Consider the following 21,228-nt stretch of genomic DNA (forward strand, 5'->3'; position numbering starts at 1 on the left):
GTACTTCATTAGGACCAGTTATACATTGATGCGATTCCATGCCACCAAGCTATGAGTATCTATTGTTTGGTAATAATTCTTAAGTCTGGTGATTCAAACTTCCTTTGAAATGAGAAAAAGATTCGTATCATTTTTAATGAAGAAACAAATTCCTTTTTTTACTGAATGAGTTAACTACAGGTTTTTGAGATAATCTAATTTCAAGAGCACATCTCGTACTTGCAATAGAGTGAATTGTGCTGATCCAATGATAAAATTACTCTAAAAAGCAGCAGAAGAAAAGTAAGTTTCAAGTAAAGGTAGAACATTTTGAGTGAGATAAATTCGTCATGAAAATACAGGGAAGGTGATTAAGTGGGCACAAATAAAACTAATCATTTTAAGAATACACTGCTTGGTGTAATATTTTTCTAGTAATAATAAATTCATTAAAATTTATTTAATGAAGATAATAAAGTGAGTCGTATAAATCTTGTTTTGCTACTGGGCTGAAATGAGTGTACTTGCACATGTTGGTTGTAACATCAATCAATTTGTTTATATTCTAAATTAATTTGGTTCAGCTACTTTTATGGTTATTTCCAATAAAATTGAGTACTTTATTCAGATCGACAAGTGAAAACTTCTGTCTGGTTATCTGTCTGAGAAAGCAAATATGACTAAACCACCTGCATTTCAGATGTTTTACAAGCATAACATCAATAAAAATAAAAAGACACGACAGATAATGTAAACCTGTTTTCTTATATTAGAAGTAAATAGTTGAAGTCTTAGCCAGACCAGTAATATATTGATGTTTGTGATTTCATGCCACCCAGCTATGACTATACTGTTTGATAATAATTCTGTTCAGATGATTCAAACATGTAATAACTACAGTTCATTAAACAAACGATTAATGGAGGAGTGTATGAGTACTGTATCAATCAAGAAAGTTGCACTAAATAATATAATAATCAATCAATTTCCATATTGCTAATTATTCTAAACACAAACAAAATTCAAAATCATAACCATATAGTATTTGGAACTTATTTAATAATGCCACTGCAGCCAAAAGAACTTTTATAAAATGCAATAAATGAATCCAATATGAACTACATTATTGTTAATGCAATAAAATATAAAAAAGGGAAATTGTACATAAGTTTTGAATATTTAAATAATTAAGATAAGTATTTTGATGAATTGTAAAATTGAACCATCAGGTGAAGAGTCAACACTTGTTAGTAAGTGAAACTGAATGACAATTTGGATAGTAATATATAAAATTTACAAAAGCAATCAACAATAAAGTAAATCATTGTTTCATTTGTGATCGGTCAAATACTAAGATATTAGGAACCAAAGTACGTATATTATGTATTCATTATGTCTAAAAAAAATTATTTTTAAAGTTATTCCTGATGCGATGAAATAAGTTTCCTTAAATGTTTACGAAAATAGCTTCCTTGTTCCTTAATACTGTTCGGTATTCATTTGAACTTCAATCCAATTTACTATTGCTAGTGCTGATTCTATTTAGCAATCCCCTAGAAATCAAACACCGTTATAAACTTCTAACTGGTAATAATCTATATAAACAATATAAAATTATCTTTCTCACAAAAACAGCTGCATTTTAAAACAAATTTTTACCTGTTGTTACACAGGTTATTACCTGTTGTAATAACCTGTATAACCTGTTACCTGTTGTAACCTGTGTAATTATACATCTTGAAGCGTTATCATTCATTCATGTTTACCTATTTATTATTTGTTCATTATGAGTATGATTACCATTGCTGAGATATTGTCTAAATAAGTAGGTTTCTAATATTTTGGATTTCTATAAGTAACTATGAATACTTTCCTAGATTACTCCCACCTGATCTTTAGTATAAATAATATTATTTTCATTAATTTCTTAAATATGCAGTATTAACAAACTTATGTATAAATAACTGTCATAAATTTTAAAAATTGTATAAAATTTAGGCAAAATATTTCAGTTTTATGAAATCTATTTTACTCCTAGTTAATGACATTAAAGATCACATCTGTATTTTAATAAAACATTTATTTTTTCAAGCATGCTTTAAAAAGGAAATTTTGTTGCAAAACTAATAATACAAAATATAATCACTGGATGGACTATGCTGAAGATAAATATGATAAGAAGCTAATAGAAGATATAAAGATTGTACTGTCTATAGCAGTAGTATTACTTCCAACCGTATGCTTTTGGGCATTATTTGAACAACAGGTAAATAAATCATATGAAAGCCATTTAAAATTTTTATGCTAGTAATACTCTTATTAAGTGATTATTACAAATTTGAAATATCTGAAAATATTTAAGTATGAAAACTAATTTCTGAATACAATCATTTAAACATGTTGGCTGTTATAATAAAGAAAATAAATGTAGTCTTCAAGGGTAAAATAAAACCTACAAAGATTGTAAAACCACTTATATTTAGTTGTTACTTATATGTATTTATGTAATTTTTGCTACATAAAATAATAAAATAAATTTTCCATTTACAAGGTGGAATAACCACCTTATCTTTTACTATAATAATCGTAGATTTAAATTTACAGGAATATCTTAAAAAAATACTGTTACCATAAATCTAAATTTTTAAATCACACCTATTTTATCTAAACTGTACATACAACTTAACATAAGTTCAATAAAATTATTCAAAGGTATAAATTAATCTTCATTAAAGGTATTAATTACGACAGGAAATGTGTTAATAAAAATCTGTAGTAAAGTATAAAACTTTTTTTTTTAGTTTTTCTAAAAATAATTGATTTATACTCTTTGTTTTATTTTGCCATGATTAACAGATAACAATTTCATACATAGGTAAAAAATTAATTTATTTTTTCATGAAAATAGTTAATAAGTGTTTTCAAAGTAGTAAAATTAAAGCCTAAGAAATTTTTATTTTGGTTTAACTTAATGTCTTGTTAGCTTGCTCTTCTGTAAACAAGTGAATATTAGAAAATATTTAATTTTTCAATAATAACAAAAATTCTCTATTTATAAAAGAATATTTAAAAAAGCTAAAGAATAATTTTAATTTATACTATTTAAGGGATCGAGCTGGACATTTCAAGCATCGCGAATGAATGGAGCATTGTGGGATGGTTATGATGTTAAACCAGATCAAATACATATAATAAATCCAATTTTGATTTTATTATTAATTCCACTGTTTCAAAAATATGTTTATCCGCTATTTACAAAACTTCGTATTTTAAGGACGCCATTACAAAAAATGTCATTTGGTGGAGTAATAGCAGCTTTTGCGTTTTTTATCTCAGGAATTTTGGAACTTCAGTTACAGGTATTTCTTTAGTACAATATTCTTTCTAGCTTTAATATTAAATGAAGTAAATCTGTAATTTAGTTTTCATAATATATAATAAAACATAGAGCTTATTATACTAATGCAATGTAGCAAAATAATAAAAACATTACTACATTTTTGCTAAAAATTAATAAACTAAACAACAAAGTATGAAAGAATGTATAGGTTAAAAGCTATGTACTGAAATAAAGGAGAAGCTATTTTATGACAAGAAATTTACAAGAGATTTCAATAATTCTAATGACGGCATAAACATGCTGGAAAATAAATATTTAAAGGATAAAGTTAAATTTATTTTAAATAATTCTATTAGCATCTGTTAAGCAGATGGAACATAAATAACAATTTTTCTTGACAGTTGAAGTACATTAATACATTACTTTACAGTATCAGTTCCAATCTTTGATTGCAGCAAATGTAGAGCACCTCAGTTCATGAGAGCATGCTGAAAATGCTTTCTCAGAGCGTAATGACTGCTCTTTGGTGGCTTGCTGATGCAACAATATGTTTGATTCAGTGAAAAAGGAAATGGAAAACCCCTTCACTACTGATTTTTCTTAGTAAGCCTGCCATGGGAATCTTGTTATCTTAAGTATGATAAGGCAGTTTACATCTTAGTTAACTAAAAGTGTAGGTCGCCTACAACCTCTTACATACAATGATTTCTATTAATACTATTAGAACCATTTTGTAACTGATTGAATGGAATATATGCAAAATAAATTCAGGTAATAAGATTTAATCTTAATGTCTATTTCACGTAATGATGAAGAATAGGACCTGCTTTAAAATCAAACAATGAGATATGCTCTCAGTTAAGAGGCGTCTATTCCAGACATGATTAAATAAGTTTGTAAATTAAAAAAAAATTGGTAGTTGGTATTATTACATCACCAGTCATTTTACAAAAATATCCTCCAGTTTTAGTAAGAAATTGTCAATAATTTTTTTAATTGTAGCAAACCAGTTGACTTTACTTAGCTTTTACTTTCTTTTGTAGTTAATGTTGAAGTAGTATGTTGAAGTAATGAAGCTTCTTCATTATTTTGAATAGATTATTGCTTGGAACATCAAACATATACAATGAAACACTTTATCTAGTGAACAAATTTGAAAGCAATAACCTAAAGTTCATACACGTCAATAAGGACAAATGTATACTACATTTCATTCTACTACCACAAAACATCATGAAACCATGGACTACCATTGGACTACATGAAATTCTACCTAAAAGTTATTAAACTGAACAAGTAAATGAATTACCTTAAAAATTATTAGCTTCTTTCCCCTTCAAAATAGTCTCCTGCAATCTCACAATATTTTCATGATTCAAAACACTTCTGAAAATCATTCCTCATCAGGATGTTCATTTTTTCCTGCGATTCAGCCTGGATTTCTTCAGTGGTTTTAAAATGTCATCCTTTAAGCTTCATTTATATTTCAGAAATAGGAATTAGTTAACAAGATTTTTGGTAAATAAAGTTTAGATTAGTTTTAGAAGATTCTTTCAGCTCAATTCAGTCTTGAATGATGCTGTTTTTGTTCATTGCTGATCAGGCTTTGAGTAAATTTTGAATAAATGCATTTTGAATTTGCAAGGATGGCTTGCAAACTTGTATAGATTGTTCTGCTTTGGTCATGGAGGATGTCTTCCTGTACCTTCGCTATACTTACGAGGTGTGTCAAAGGACCATCGAAACAATTATCAACTCACAGGTGTCTACTTTTAAAATGCTCATATCAATTTGTGTTTGGCCTAAAATATGCTCGCAATTTACTCAAGATTAACAAGAAGTGCAGCTTGCACTACACGTAGTGCAACATGGATATAACTCAACCTACGGATATGTCACATTCAAATTTCAAGAAATTTGGGTAACACCCATTCTTTTACCTGGCTACCAGATGCGAGTTTCATTACCAAAACGTTGAATTTTAAGAAAAATAATTTTTTTTTTGTGTAACTCAACTTCACTATGCGATCTGATGATAAGGTGATTTTATCATATTTCCTTAGAAGTAAAAAGTCCTAAAAGTTTTTGGTACAATATTACATCTTATTTATTCAGTAATATAAGATAAAATAAAGTAAATACATGATGATCTGAAAAGTAGCCAATACAAAATAAATTTTATTAATAATAATGCTTTGCTGAAAAATAGGGGTGTAGATTGCTAAAATAAGATTGTGAAAAATGAACTAGTCTGAACAAAGTAAATCTCAACCAAATGACCAATCTCTTGGGACTGATCTCCATGTTTTAGTACTTTGTGAAATGAATTATATCTTTTTAATCAAGTACTACAAATCGGCAAAAAACAAATATCTATGTTATGAGAGTACAAATTCCGTTTTCCTGAAGTTTAAAGAAATAAAAAACATTTAAGAATTTTCTAATATTTCCTCATTCGAATAATAAAAATATACACAAATATGTATTTATTTTTATTACAGATATTTTTATTTTTACATACATGTATTTCTTTTTTTTTTAATTAGTCTACTTATGCAGTATTGCCAAAACCTGGAGAAGCACAATTACGTTTATATAATGGCTACAATTGTAGTATATATCTAGACGCTCAAGATGGGATTAAAAATATAATTGGTCCAACTGATATATTAGAACTAAAATCATTAAATGTTGTAGGTAAAAGAGATATTCAAGCAACATTAAAAATAGACAAAAGAAATTGTTCTCATTTACCTTCAGATCTGATGTGGACTGGTTCTTTCTCTATAACAGAAAATGAGGTATATATAATTTTATTTTTAATTACATTATATGTTTTCTTATCTACTACACCTAAATTTTAAAATATTTAGTAAGGGAATAATTAGTGTTGTCATCAATTGCATAATAAGTTTTCTTCTAAAGCAGTAGGGGTAAGCTATATATTCATTTTAAGAGTATAATCATATTTAACTGAATTTGTGCGAGTATTGTAATAGGATACTTTGATAGGTGGGGCTCAATTAACAGCAATTTAAATTATACAACTATAATTGGGCTGGTAGCCTACTGTAAGGAAGAACAATTAAACAAATTTTTGTTGAGCTAAAAATATTTCAATAAATTTGAAAAATAACACAAAATCATGCAGAGTACTATTTTAAATTTTTCCTCACTATAATTACCAGGCAATACTGAAATATATATCTACTTGTAGAGTATTTACCAAATATTAATTAATTATGCATATAAAAAATTAATAAACTATAACCGCCTAATTATTTATAAAAGCATTATTTTATTTTACTTAATAATTATTTTATTACTTTCAGGCGATATCATATTTAATATACGATTCAAATAAAAATTTAACAACCAGAAGTACAGGATTTGAAGATATTGAAAAATCTGATTATGGGAAACCAAAATTGAGGTAACACTCTGAATCTCAAAATAAAGCAAAAGCCATTCCAAACCACTAAACTAAATGATAAAATTAATCAGAATACTTAAATATTTTTTTTAAATTATTGCATATAACTCAATTCCTTGAAAATACTTTATGTATTAATACATAATTGCATATATTTCATTTTAAGATGAAAAATCCATTAAAACCAGCATTTAATCTACAAATATTTTTAGTAACCAAGTCAAAAATCCTATGTTTAAGTTACCATATGAAAGTAGTGACAGTAAGTAAAAATAAATTAGTTTAAACACAAAGACATAAAAGATATAAAATTTGTATTCATTTTTGTTTCAATTATTTCATTTTATGACAAATTTACGTATTTAAACTTATATTTCCTGGCTGGATCTATCTTAGTTACTTAGTACATGCAAATATAGAAAATATTGGGTTTCTATATTCCTATAAATAAAACCTGCGCTGATATCTGTAAAGATTAAAATAAAGATGGGTAAGAAACCAAAAGCCAACAGTGTAAGATAAATTCTACGGCAGTAACTTTATTTACCTTGTTACGTAAAACTACTGCATCAAAATTTATAATATTATCAAAATAATTAGATTGGGATTAGACTTAGATGTGTTAACAGATTTAGGTAGATAATAGATTAGATTTAATACTTACAGAGATATTTAGTTTTAATAAATATTCGTTAACTGATGGCACTGAGATGCAATAGAAGAGAGTATAGAAAATTCAGTAGTAAGACAGGAAATCATATTCCAAAACAAATTGCAGAATATTTTTATTTAGGTAATAAAATTACAAAAGATGAATGAAGATTAAGTAAAAATCAAAGGCAGATTTGTGCAAGCTAAAAGTTTTTTATACAAAAAAGAAGTTTCCTAGTACTAAATATGATTTTAGAATTAGAAACATATTTTTTAAAGCAAATAAGTAGAATATAACACTTTAAGGTAATGTAATATGGATAACAATTAAAAAAGAGAAAAAATGAATAGTGGCCTTTGAAATATAGTGTTGCGGAAGAATGTTGGAAATTATATCAGGTAAAGAAATCAGTTTCAGAATCTTATAGACAAATTATAAGAGATCTGTAAATAAAGTAATGAGATTAGTTTTTTGCTAGCCAAATTGGCAACTCTGTAAAGTTACTAGTAAAAATATGGTTACTTGAACAGCTGATTTATATTAGATATTAATATTTTTAATCTACTGTTGCCACGTGAAACATAAACAAACTTTTCATGAAATGAATTTTTGTTTTGCATTACAAAAATTGGTGATACTAATTATGAACAACGTTGTGCAATAAAGTTTTGTGTTAAACTAGGTGAGAATGGTACTGAAACTTTTTCAATATTGAAAATAGCTTATGGAGATGATGCTCTGTAATGAGCCAAGTTTTTAGGTGGTTTAAAGTATTTTCAGATGGCCGCGAATCAGTTACAGACAATCCACGCTCTGGAAGACCGTTAACATCAAAAAGTGACACAGTGTTGAGCAAATCAGAGACTTGATACGGTATGACTGGCGATCAGAATGATTGCTGAGTAGTTGAATTTGAACCGTATCACAGTCTATCAAATTTTGACAAATGAATTCGACATGAAAAACATTTGTGCATAATTGGTCCCAAAAAAACTCACTGTTGAACAGAAAAACAACAGGGTGGAAGCGTGCCGCTATCTTCTAGGGCAAATTGAAACTGATTCTGATTTCCTAAAAAAAATTTTATTGCTGGTGATGAATCTTGGATATTTGAGTACGACCCAGAAAGAAAATGCAAGAGCAAGGAGTGGCACACTTCAAACTCACTGTTTCCCAAAAAATCAAAAATCTGTAAATAAAAAATCAGAACAATGCTAATTTGTTTCTTCAAAAGTAATGGCATTGTCCATAAGGAGTTTTTGCCAACAGTACAGACTGTAAACAATATGTTTAAGAAAAGAGTTGCCTGCATGAGACCAACCATCAAAGACAACTGGATGCTGCATCATGACAATGCACCTTGTCATACTGTACTTTCAATTAATGAGTTTTTCGTAAAGAAAAACATTCCTGTAGTTCCTCAAGCAACCTTATTCACCTGAGTTGAGTCCCTGCGACTTTTTTCTGTTCCTGACTTTAAATAAACACCTTAAGGACACCATTTTGGAACGGTAGAAAACAAAAAACATGTAACCGACCATCTGAAGGATATTCGATATTCCGGTTTCCAAGTTTCATGCTACAAAGAGTGAAAAAACTGTTTGAAGCATTACGTGGCTTCCCAAGGGAACTATTTTGAAGGTGGTCCTTGGATTGTAAATAAAAAGTTTTTTGAACCAGTCTCATTACTTTAATTACAGACCTCATATTAAGATGTCAATATTACACTTACATGTAAGGCAAAGAAAATACATAAAGTGAAAAATACATAGTTTCTATGTCCTCAGGTCATAAAAACAGTTTTTATATACATGGAAATGTTGTAATAATTTTGTTGTTTATAATAATTATGTTTACAAGTTTAGTTATGGAGCTTCAAACTAGTCAAATGACTTAAGTTCCCCCCCCCTCCCTTTAATTAAATTATTATCATACTTTGCATGAGTTTAATTAGTAGGTTAATTTGGAATTCAAAAAATAACATCATATAATGAAAATTTTAATATATTTATAAAATATCAAACAAATCTTCAATCAAACATTTACTATACAAAGGCAAATTTCATCAATATGCAATGTCAGGAAGTATGTTAAATTAAGGATAAAAGATTTGAAGACAAACATGAAAAAAAAATTGTGAGTTAAAGAAAATCAAGTAAAAAGAAAACAATAAATTATGTTTTAAGAAAATATTTTTAATTCTGAAAAAACTACCACGGACCAAACGCATTGAAAAAGATAACTAACAGATCTAAATGAACACTATTAAAAAAATTTAATTTAATTATAAATGTGACTGCAGATTCAGACTGAGGTAAATAATTGCATTATAAATATTTTAAAATTAATATTTTGTTATACGATCAGAATTTCAAATCTCATACATATTTTTATTACAATTTGTTATTACTTATTTCTCATTAATTAAAATTAAAAAAAAAATTTAAATACTTTTATTTAAATTTTCAACAAGTCATTAGCAACTAATCAGATAACATAACTGTACCAGTAAATTTGTATTGTTAAAAAAATCAGGTCGACTGCTCCTGAGACTTGTGGTTAATTGAAACCAATCATCAAAGAACATTGGTACCCGCAATCTTAGTATTCAAATCTGAATAGTAACTACATTTATTAGTATTTGAGCCTGAGAAATTCGACTTTGAAATCAGCTGATTTAAGATGACAACTTTATGACTAGACCAATCTTGGTAGGTTTAATTAAAATCAGTTTGATTAAATTGCTTTTAACTTTTACTCCTGATAAATACTATGGAAAAATATTACAGAAAAAATTAATAATAGTAATAATAAAACTAAGAAGTAATAATATGAAACATAAAATAAACTACTTTAACAGTAAATAAACTGATCGGCAAACAAAAAATATGATACGTGGAAAAATCTACTGTTGAATATTATTATGAACAACTTGTTATGAATAAACAACTGAATCACCACCAGTGATAATGTAAACAGAAAACCTGCTTTTAGATTGAAATTTGGTAAGATATTAAATGGAGTAGACACCAAAATCTTGATAAAATAATAAAAACATTAGCACAATCTGATTCAACAAAAATTTTAAATTAAAATAATTTCACTAGACAAATTTTTGTCGCTGAAAATGTTAGTACTCTAAATTTATTGGTAACAAGATCACATTAGCATGTATTGCAAAAGGAAACACTAGTTTTCTGGTAAGTTATATCTATTACACAAAAATTTGAATTTTATAAAGTTAACCATAATTTTGGGGTTAGAGTTTTATGAATTACTACTGTTCAGTTGAACTTAAGAAAAAATTGAAAAGTATTTATCTATACTATTCATACCTTAATAGCATTATTTTTCATTTGTTATGTTACTGATTTAAATCATATCAACAGTTTTTGATTTTCTCAGTATTAAAATAATAATTTTATCATAACTAAAAAAGGATCTTTCTAGATAATTATAGAGGGATATTCTTGTAGCAGAATAAACAGATAACATAGAGAAAAAATAGTCATTTTTGCTAATATGCAATCTTCACCATGTAATGAATGGAGAGACCCCTGCCTTGTGACGCTTCTGGTTGCCACACACCCCCCCCCCTTTTCCTATCCCTGATGTGCTTTAACGGGAGTCGTCTTTCGCTTAACGTTTTACATCTCATAGTAATAAGTCACACCTCGTAGGGATGCCACCAATTTACGAGGGTAAGTCAATTATTATCCACAATTTAGTTATATTTTTGTTTATGTTGGTAGTACTGTCGTGTTGCGTAGATGACGCATGCATGGTTTAATTGTTATGTCTGTGCAGGTTTGATGCTGCTAGGCTAGTTATTATTGCTGCCCTGCCATTAACCATAGCTGCTTCGCTGAACAGTGTGTTGCTGCAACAGAGTGTCTACGAACGGAGTGAAAAATTCAAAAATGGTCGCACAAGTGTTACGCACAACGAAGGAGCCGTACAACCATTTACCGCCACAAATGAGGAAAACATTGAGCGTGCACATGACATGGTTTTCTCAGACAGACGAGTAACTATTGATGAAGTGGCACATCGTCTGCAAATTAGTCACGGCTCTGCCTACGAAATCATCCACAACAGATTTGGGTTTCACAAAGTCTGTGCAAGATGGGTCCCAAAACAACTCTCACAGTTGTACAAACAAACGCATTTGGACATCTGCCAAAAACATATGGATCATTATGGTAACGAACAGGACATATTCTTGGACAGAATCATCACTGGTGATGAAACATGGATCCATCATTATAAGCCAGAGAGTAAACGGCAGAGTATGGAATGGAAACATTCAATTTTGCCCTGCAAAAAAAGTTTTTTGGGACTCACAAGGCCCAATACTAGAACATTATGAGGAAGGGGGCACAACAATAAATAGTGCGCGTTACAGTGAGATGTTTACTGCCAGGCTGAAGCCTGCAATTTGAAGCAAATGTCGAGGACTCCTGTCGAAAGGTGTTGTGTTGTTGCACAACAATGCCCGTACACATACTGCTGCAACTCAACTTTGAAGTACTGGATCATCCTCCGTATAGTCCTGTTCTTGCCCCTTCTGACTTTCTGTTTTCCTGTTTAGCCTCTGGTAACTACCGTTTAGATAATACTTCAGAGGATAATATATATGAGTGTGAATAAAGTGTAGTCTTGTACATTCTCAGTTCGACTATTCCTGAGATGTGTGGTTAATTGAAACCCAACCACCAAAGAATACCGGTATCCATGATCTAGTATTCAAATCCGTGTAAAAATAACTGGCTTTACTAGGACTTGAACGCTAGAACTCTCGGCTTCCAAATCAGCTGATTTGGGAAGACGCGTTCACCACTAGACCAACCCGGTGGGTCTTGCCCCTTCTGACTACCACTTGTTTGGTCGAGAGGCATTAAGGGGCCGTCGATTTACCTTGGACGAAACAGTGAAAGAAGCGGTGCATTCCTGGCTCGCAGCTCGATCGAAAACCTTCTTTTAAGAGGGCATCAGGAAGATTGTGCAACGATAGACCAAATGCGTTGAACGCAAGGGGACTATGTTGAAAAACGATGTACATGTAACTACATTGCGGATAATAATTGACTTACCCTCGTAAATACCTCAGTAGACATTTAAATCGGTGATTTTTAAAGTCAGCATTTGCCTTCGCTGTAGGTCTAATCCAGACATTTTGCATGTCCTACATCGTTGCTATCTGAACTAGCTAACGGAGTTCGCGGAAGCACGTGATGAATGAACAGTACCAGTCACATCATTCTCACTGCCAGGATAACCTACTGCAAGTCGCATCATCATTGCTACCAGGACAAGTTTGCAGTATCAGCAGAATAGTCAGATTTCGGATAAATTGATTTCACAAGAAACAGGAAGTGTTTGAATAAATAATTCATATAAACAAAATTAAGTTTGGGTGTTGTGCCATATGGAACACTAGAATTTTTAGTTTTGCCAGCTCAGTCAAACAGAATAGTTAGTTCAAATGAAGAACTGCTATGTAACAAACTGTACAAATATTTTCTACGAGGGATATCTCTAAAGTAAAGTCCACTGGGAAATTTCTCTTCTTAAGCTTGGCGAAGCTGTGTCGTTTATGGCCACGCTAGTAAGTACACACTGCATTGTTGTCTGAAAGTTGTCGCGTTGTAGTATCTTTGATTACGTGTGAGTTATTACGTTATAAAATGAATAGGAAAATCGATGTTGCCGCCGACTGAAATACGTAGAGTCATATGTTTTTCAAACCATCAAAACGTTAAGCCGGGCTGAAATTCATAGGCAGTTGGTTGGTGTGTACGGTAAATGAAGAAACGTCCGAAAATTGTGTGAAAGGTTTAGAAATAACAGAATTAATGTGCTTGATGAAGAACGTTTGGGAAGGCCCTCGATAATCACCGAGGACTTGTTGAAACGCGTCGATGATGAAATCAAAAAAGATAGTTGCTATCGATTTCCGACCTGGCCCTTCTTTTTCCTGATGTTTCAGGAGCTGTTATCGTTCGCATTGTTCAACAACCAATTAGGTTTCAGAGAGGTTTGTGTAAGTCGGGTGCCGCACGTCTTAACGGAATAGCACAAAAAAATCCGAATGGGATCTGCTTTAGAATTTTTGATGCGCTACACAGAAAGAGGCGATGAGTTCCTTAATTCAATTGTTACGGGCGATGAAACACGAATTTCGTATTACACGTCAGAGAGAAAACGGCCATCCTCAATTAACAACCACAGACGAAGGTCAAGCCACAGCCGTTTGGACGCAAACTGATGGCCACATTTTTTTGTAATCTGTTTGGCATACTGCTGATTGATTTCATGCCACGTGGAACGGCTATAAATTCAGAAGCCTACTCCGAAACTACGTAAGTAGAGTTAGACTCTCTCTACTGAAACTCTCCTCGTAGAGTTGAATGGCGCGCCATTCAAAATCGGCGACGTGGGCGGCTGACCGACGGCGTCGTTCTGCTGCATGATATAATGCACATCCACATGTTTGACATGCATTATGCACATGTCGGGTCCGACACGCGATTTACTGAGAACATTTGGATGGGAAATTGAATCATCCACTATATAGTCCGGACTTAGCTCCTTCTGATGACCATTTGTTTGGGAAATTGAAAGAATTTTTTGACTGGTAACGAATTCGCATTTTTAATTACCTAAAATATTGTTAATCAGTGACTAAAGGGACTGGCAGCAGAAAAATACAACGAGGGTATACTGAAGCTGGTGTATCACTACGATAAATGTCTTAATGCATGTGGCGATTATATAGAGAAGTAGTAATAGGTATGTAAGTTTAAGAGAAATAAAAAAACATTTATAAAGTTTTCAGAATAAAATTTTACAATGAAATGGTCTTTACTTTACAGATATCCTTTCGTACATCGTTCTTGTTCAGATTTCAATTAATAATCCTGTCTCACACATTCAAAGTTAACAGTGATTGTTAATATGAAACAATTGACTTTCATGAGCAATTCTAAATACGTTTTATTTTTAACTAAGTTTTAGTTAAAAATAAAAAATTTACAATAAAAGTATACGTTAGAAATATTTAGTTTTTTAGATCATGTTAAATAAGCGGAATATAATTTCTTTAAACATTTTTCAGGGTGTTATACAGTCTTCCAGAATCACAGCAACTTTCTCTAATAAATAGCCACAACAAGGAAGGTAATTTATACATTCTACTCAATGCATCTGATATAACAATACCAGATGCCATTCTACCACCAGGAACGTATGTAAAAAACAACATATTTTTTTATTATTTTACTAGTAATTACTGATATAAAGAACATAATAAAATAATGTTTTGTATAATTTCTATCAAATTACTAGATTTTCAATCAAAATTATTATTAAAAACTATATTATTAGTTTACAATTATGTTTATTCTGTTATTTACATAAATAGTTTCAGATATAGGAATATCAGGTTAATGGACCCTTAACCTGATCGAAGTAGAAACATTTTTCATCTGGCATACCATTATGGGATTTTGTAAAATTACATATACATATAGTTTTTATAAGATTACATGTATACTGATTATAATGTGAAACTATATTGAAAAAAATCCTATGCATTGCTAGCCAACCAGCAGACTCTGATTAGAATAGAAGGATGTATTCTAATGCCTAACATCAACAGAAATATATAAATCTGACTACTAGGTATCAAGATAGTATTAAAAAATTGAACCAATTTATGAATAAAGAGACTAGTTCATGATATAACTAAAAAATCACTTGTGACTGTGTGGACTCCATAAAATGTCTTATGTAGCACCATGAAGTGAGTCATGAGTCAAAAAGGAAGGTGAAAATCACTAAGAAAAAATACTACATGCTAGCACAAGTCTGGATTTTATGGTTCTATGAACTATATAAATGTGGCCAAATATTATGTAGTTCAAATATTTTTACTTATATTTTGAAATTGTCTTACTTATAAAGATTTTTTCTTTTTTTCATTTTTTAAACCGCATAGGATCACTTAAGTCAGTCCATTACCCAAGTCTCTTTGAAGGGCCTTGTGGTCTCCTCCCAGTACTTTTTCACACATTCTGATTTCCATGCCCTTTCTGGTGTTGATAATGTTCTTGCTGTGAGTCTTTTTCTAGTGAGTATGAAGCAGTTTTTGTACTTGATTTTTTTCATTTAATTTTATCTTGTCTCTGATGTAAAGTCAATTTCCTTCAGATCCTCTCTTACTTCTCTGATCCATCTGCATCCTGTCTTGGTGTTTTTCAAGTCGAGATTATCCAGTACCAGTTGTTTCAGAAGTCTTGAATCTTGCATCTTCAAGATGTATCTAAAGAACCCTAGTCTCCTCTTACCCATGGTGTCAGTGATGACAGATTGATGACTAGGTCTTTGCATTTATCCACGATTGTTATTTTTCCAGTTGCTTTTTGGTAGGGCCTATTTTTATTTTAGCTTTAGGGGCTTGGTTTTGTTGTTTCCTTAGGGGAGTGAATTTAATTTTAATTTTGACTACGTAGTAATCTGAGCCTGTGTTTAATATGGTTTTATGAGTAATATGAGTTTTATGTTGTAGATCTCTTTGTAGTGGTGTTTATCCATGAAGATATGATCTAGTTGCCATTCTCCTTCGGTGTAGTCAAGGTGTTTCCAGGTTTTGAGTTTTTGAGATTTCCTGTTGAAATATGTGGATTTCAAGATTAAGTTGTGGTTTCTGCAGAGATTGATAAGTCTGTCCGTTTTCATTTGTTCTCTTTTAGGCGAACCATTTTCTGATCATGTCACGGTATCTTCTTTCTGTGCCTAGTTGGGCGTCGAAGTCTCAAATTAATTGTGTAACTTGATTTTTGGGAATGTTATTTATGGTCTGCTTACGAAGGTCCCAGAACTTTCCTATTTCTTTACGGTCTGTTGGAAATTTGTTTTTATTATTAGCATGGGTGTTTTATTACGGTGTAGATTTTGTTAGATGCTTTTAGGGTTAGTGCTGAGATTACTGGGGACTGTGTCTTGAATTCTTGCACGGAGTTTGTTATTTTGAGGCTGACCAAAACATCTGTTCCAAACTGTGGGACACTTTTCATCACTGTCTTTGCAGGTACAACTTTATAGAGCCTACATCCTTAAGATTCCATGGCGTCCTGTCAGAGTTTCTTATTTTCTGCAATCCCATGATGAGAATTTTGTGTTGGTCCGTTAGGTCGGTTATAATTTTTAATTTTATTATTTGAGTGAGTTTACACTGTGTGTGGAAATGAAGGGGATCGGCTTCAATTTTATTTTGGATTTTGTATTGTTCTTGTTTGTATGTGCAGTTTCAAGGCATTCTAATGCTTCTGATCGCATGTTATCTTCTAAGTGGCAGTCCACTGTATCCAAGTGCTTCCTTCTTTGAACTCTAGTGTTGCTTGGTTCAACTGGTGGAGTATTCCTTAAGACCTTTCATGGTTGACTGCCGAGGAAACACCTGTGGTGGGACTAGGTCCCAAGTTACAACTCTTGATGATAGATGAAGTTCTTAAGTTTGTTTAGATTCAGTTCACTGGACCAGTTTCTCCTATATGGCACACCTTATAGAAACTCTATCTAACTTTTGTTAAAGTTATTTTGGAGAAAAGAAAAAAAAAAGTTTGGTTCTAAACATTATGCCCAAATGCTGAATACAATAAAAAATAATATTCATTTCTTTTTTAAATTTGTACTTTGTGAAGCTACAGACCATTTAAAAACAAATATGAACAACTTATTACAAATAATAATGCATTGACTTCAGAAAATCTAAACTTAAAAATGAATTTAAAAAAAAAATGAGTTTTGTTAGTTCTATTGTTAATTTTTCTTTACTTTTTCTATTTTATCCTGACAAAAAATACTGCCTGTATAAAAGAAAGCCACTGACAAGAAACATGTATCTTGAAGAAAATAGAAAATAATGAAGGAATAATATACATTATACAGCTTGAGCTATGCTAAGACTGGAATGTAGTAATATGTTTATTTTTACTTGATTTTTCTTAAAAGATATGTTGAATTTTAAGCAAAAATACTTTGACTATCTCAATATCAGACAATATCCATAAATGTTTACCTTATAACGGCTCAATACTAAGCAAATATAATGAGAAAAGAAAAACCTTTATGCGGATCAAGTAATTTATTATTAAAAAAATCTGACTTAAGTTACCTGGAAGAAACTTAGTTTGGGATCATCAAAGAAACTTTTATAAAATTAACAATCTGTATAAAATACTGCTTGAACATGAATAAAAGAATTATAACAGATTTAATTGAGAACCTCTTCTATTATGTAGTTTGTTAAAATAAAAACTAAATATTTGTAGTTAATGTTGATATCATTTATTTTTTCCAGGTATTCTGTAAAGGTGAATGAGACTGAAATTGATAATAATGTAAAATTAGAATTTGGAGCTGTTTACAGATTAATGATAGTCAAGGAAGATGAAAATATTGTAAGAAACTAAATTAATTTTCTCATTTAATAATACAGAAGAAAATTTTTCATGAATGAAAAATCAAATCCTAAAAAAGAAAACTCAACATGAAAATCTATAAATCTATACAAAAAAAAAGTAATAAAATTATTTGAGAACTACATAAAATGTTTACAGAAATCCCAGTATTATAGTCAAAATACTTTATGCCGTTTTACAAATATTTACCTGCCAACTTATTTATTTTAATTTAAAACAAATTTTACTAATCATTTCTTTTTCATTGTAAATTATAAATTAACAAAAATGAAAGTATGGATTTATTATTATTATTAACATTGTAGAACAGAGATTGGACAAACAGTAAGGATAATTATATTACCATATTATTTTCCCATACATAAAAGATAACAGTTTTAAAACTACATTTCAAATGCTGATCTCCATGGAGTGGTAACGTCTCACAGCCTCTCATTTTGAGATCCTAGGCTCAAATTCCGATCAGGCATGACATTTTTCATACATGTAGAATTTCAATTTACAAATTCCAGTACACAAGCTTGTGAGTTCATCATGCAAAAAATAACTTTTTTTTCTTTAATTTTTAATTAATAAATAATATTTTTATTAATTTACAGAATTATAAATTATTCACAATAACACCACCAAATAGTATACATATGTTCTGGATTTTACCGCAGTTTGTTGTTATAACACTGGCAGAAATATTTTTCTCAATAACTGGACTAGAATTTACATTTATGCAGGTAAGCACTACTATTGTATTACTTCTTTAATTCTATTAATTTAGTTCTATTATTTTTTTAATTTAAAAAAAAAAAATTAATAGTAGTTTATCCATAAATCTAAAGCCAAAAAAGTCTGTTTGTTTATATATCCTTGCATCGCAGGAGAACTAATCCAACCCATTCCTTTCATATTTGCAGGATACATTTGTGTTATCCCAAAGAAGATATTCATTAGAGAAGAAAAAAATTAATCTTTTTACTTCATTATATTTCTGTCATCATGGCAATAAGTTATGAAGTTTTCCTCATTACCATAGTTACTTTTCTTCTATCTTCTGTAAATTAGTCTTTATTTCACATTTCTATAAAGCCTGAATACTTTTAACTGCTATTTGTCAGTACTGTTCTCACAACTGTGATTGTAATGAACAGTGCGGAGATCCAGAGAGCATATCCCTTTGGCTAGGCAGGAATCACAAGTGATCCAAACACTGGAGGATCCAGAGGCCTGACTGGCTTGGGGTGCTCCTCAGGGGATCCTGGACTGCCCTGGGGAGGGTCGTGCGCAGGGCCTCAGATTTGGCCCCATGCCACAGAGAGGTCAAGGAACTCCTAGGTCCCCTCCTCCTGGACCTCCACCTCCTGGACCCTGGGGCCAATCCTACCTAACTGAGAGAACTGAGAAGAAGGTTTTTAGATGTATTCATCTCAACCCACCGGGTTGGTCTAGTGGTGAATGCATCTTCCCAAATCAGCTGATTTGGAAGGCGAGAGTTCCAGCGTTCAAGTCCTAGTAAAGTCAGTTATTTTTACACGGATTTGAATACCAGATCATGGATACCGGAGTTCTTTGGTGGTTAGGTTTCAATTAACCACACGTCTCAGGAATGGTCAAATTGAGCCTGTACAAGACTACGCTTCATTCACACTCATACATATCATCCTCTGAAGTATTATATGAACGGTAATTACCAGAGGCTAAACACGAAAAAGAAAGGAGAGTACTTGGAAGTATTTGCAGATATTCTAACCAAACTTAAAATTGCGTAACTCGGTCTACCCGGGGTTCGAATTAGATCGTCCGGTCGACTCGGTACCTGGTGCGTTAAGCCTCGCGATTGCACCAGTCTGCGGACCGTACAAGCGATATTTTTTTTATGAAGTTGTGAAATTTCATCGGTTTAGTTAGTGCCGACCGTCGCTGCTAATACCGCCACACCCGCGCGAATTAAATACGGTATGCGCGCGCACTTTTGTTAGAATCACTGAATTAAATAAACTTAAAAATATTATATTTAAAATGATAGATATATTAAATTAAGTTGTGTGTGCGCGCGCGCGCGTGTGTGTATGTAAGTCGTGTTTCAGAAACAACCCACACAAGTGTGTGCACCCACCCTACTGTTGTCAGCTTTTTTAAAAATTCTACACTATAACACAGAAAATACTGTTTTAAATCGATGTTGTTTTCGAAAATGAGCTGGTTTTTTAAGTCGAGGGTTCTAGTAAGAATGAAAATTATGTGTCAGAAAATATTAAAAAATTCCTAAAAAAGGATTTTGCAATAGCCCATCAAAATTACAACAATCTAGAATGTTTTCTAAATTGCAATCGCTGATAGAATAAAATTAACAAGCCAACGTAATACAGAGCATTTCGTGTAAAGACTGTAACGTGGTGTAGATTGGACAAACATCTCAATACCTTAAAAAAAAGAATAGAAACCCATAAATATAGGAAAAAGGAAATGACAGCGCTCACAAAACGTGAACGTAGTGAAGTTAATTTATGAGTTTGTATAGTTGATTGGTTAACCCAATAGATTAATAATGATAATATTTTTTAAAGTAAAATATGTCTCTCTCTATATATATATATATACTAGCTCTACCCGCCACGCTTTGCTGTGGCACATTGTGGTTGCATGGATGAGAAATGAGAAACAAAACAAAGCATACGTTTCATAGAAGTTTAATTTTGCAATACTTGTGGATATACAATATTTTTTTTGTTTTTCCACTGGTTTTTCTGGTTTGCCGACTCGGGAACACGCAACATACAGTTGCCCATGTGAGAAGCAATCCGCATCTAAATCTAAACCACACAATTCTAAAGATTGACCTTGAGCTTTATCGATTGTGATTGCAAATGCCAATCGAATTGGGAATTGCAATCTTTTAAATTAAAATGGTGTATCGGTCGGGATTATGGGTATTCTAGGAATGAGGACATCTTCACCTTTGAAAGGCCCCGTTAAAATCGTTGCTTCCACTACGTTATTCATCAATTTCTTAACTGCAAGTCGCGTGCCGTTGCAGAGTTTTGGCTGATTAATATTCCGCTCAGGATAATTGTCATTTTTTACTCGAACCGTTGCTAGAATCAATCTAATGAGGAATGTTTTCCCAGTTCCTCCTGGCGCATCCAAGAAGAAGGTCCCCCCAACTCAGTCATTTATCGTTTGCATTATGCGATCATAAATGCCTTTCTGTTTACTCGTTAATTTGGGAATGTTTGATCGGACATATGACTGAAGATCACCGATGTTGTAACTCTGTTCACGGCGTAAATCCACATCAAATGAAGCAATCGCAGCTCGGGTGGGTGCGGCATTCCCGATCGACTAAGAA

General features: G+C 31.4%; 1 protein-coding gene across 1 annotated transcript in view; it reads left to right on the plus strand.

Annotated features, from left to right (window-relative positions):
- The window catches only part of LOC142329540 (uncharacterized), a 137,525-nt gene that overhangs the window by 108,418 nt on the left and 7,879 nt on the right, over positions 1 to 21,228 (plus strand). Inside the window, exons 25-31 of the mRNA XM_075374212.1 lie at positions 2,072 to 2,245; positions 3,087 to 3,338; positions 5,866 to 6,120; positions 6,652 to 6,752; positions 14,522 to 14,650; positions 17,768 to 17,867; positions 18,488 to 18,616. Of these exons, the coding sequence (XP_075230327.1) occupies positions 2,072 to 2,245; positions 3,087 to 3,338; positions 5,866 to 6,120; positions 6,652 to 6,752; positions 14,522 to 14,650; positions 17,768 to 17,867; positions 18,488 to 18,616 (1,140 nt within the window). The remainder of the gene's footprint in view (positions 1 to 2,071; positions 2,246 to 3,086; positions 3,339 to 5,865; positions 6,121 to 6,651; positions 6,753 to 14,521; positions 14,651 to 17,767; positions 17,868 to 18,487; positions 18,617 to 21,228) is intronic.

This window comes from Lycorma delicatula, chromosome 8 (assembly GCF_047948215.1).
Source record: "Lycorma delicatula isolate Av1 chromosome 8, ASM4794821v1, whole genome shotgun sequence".
NCBI lineage: Eukaryota > Metazoa > Arthropoda > Insecta > Hemiptera > Fulgoridae > Lycorma > Lycorma delicatula.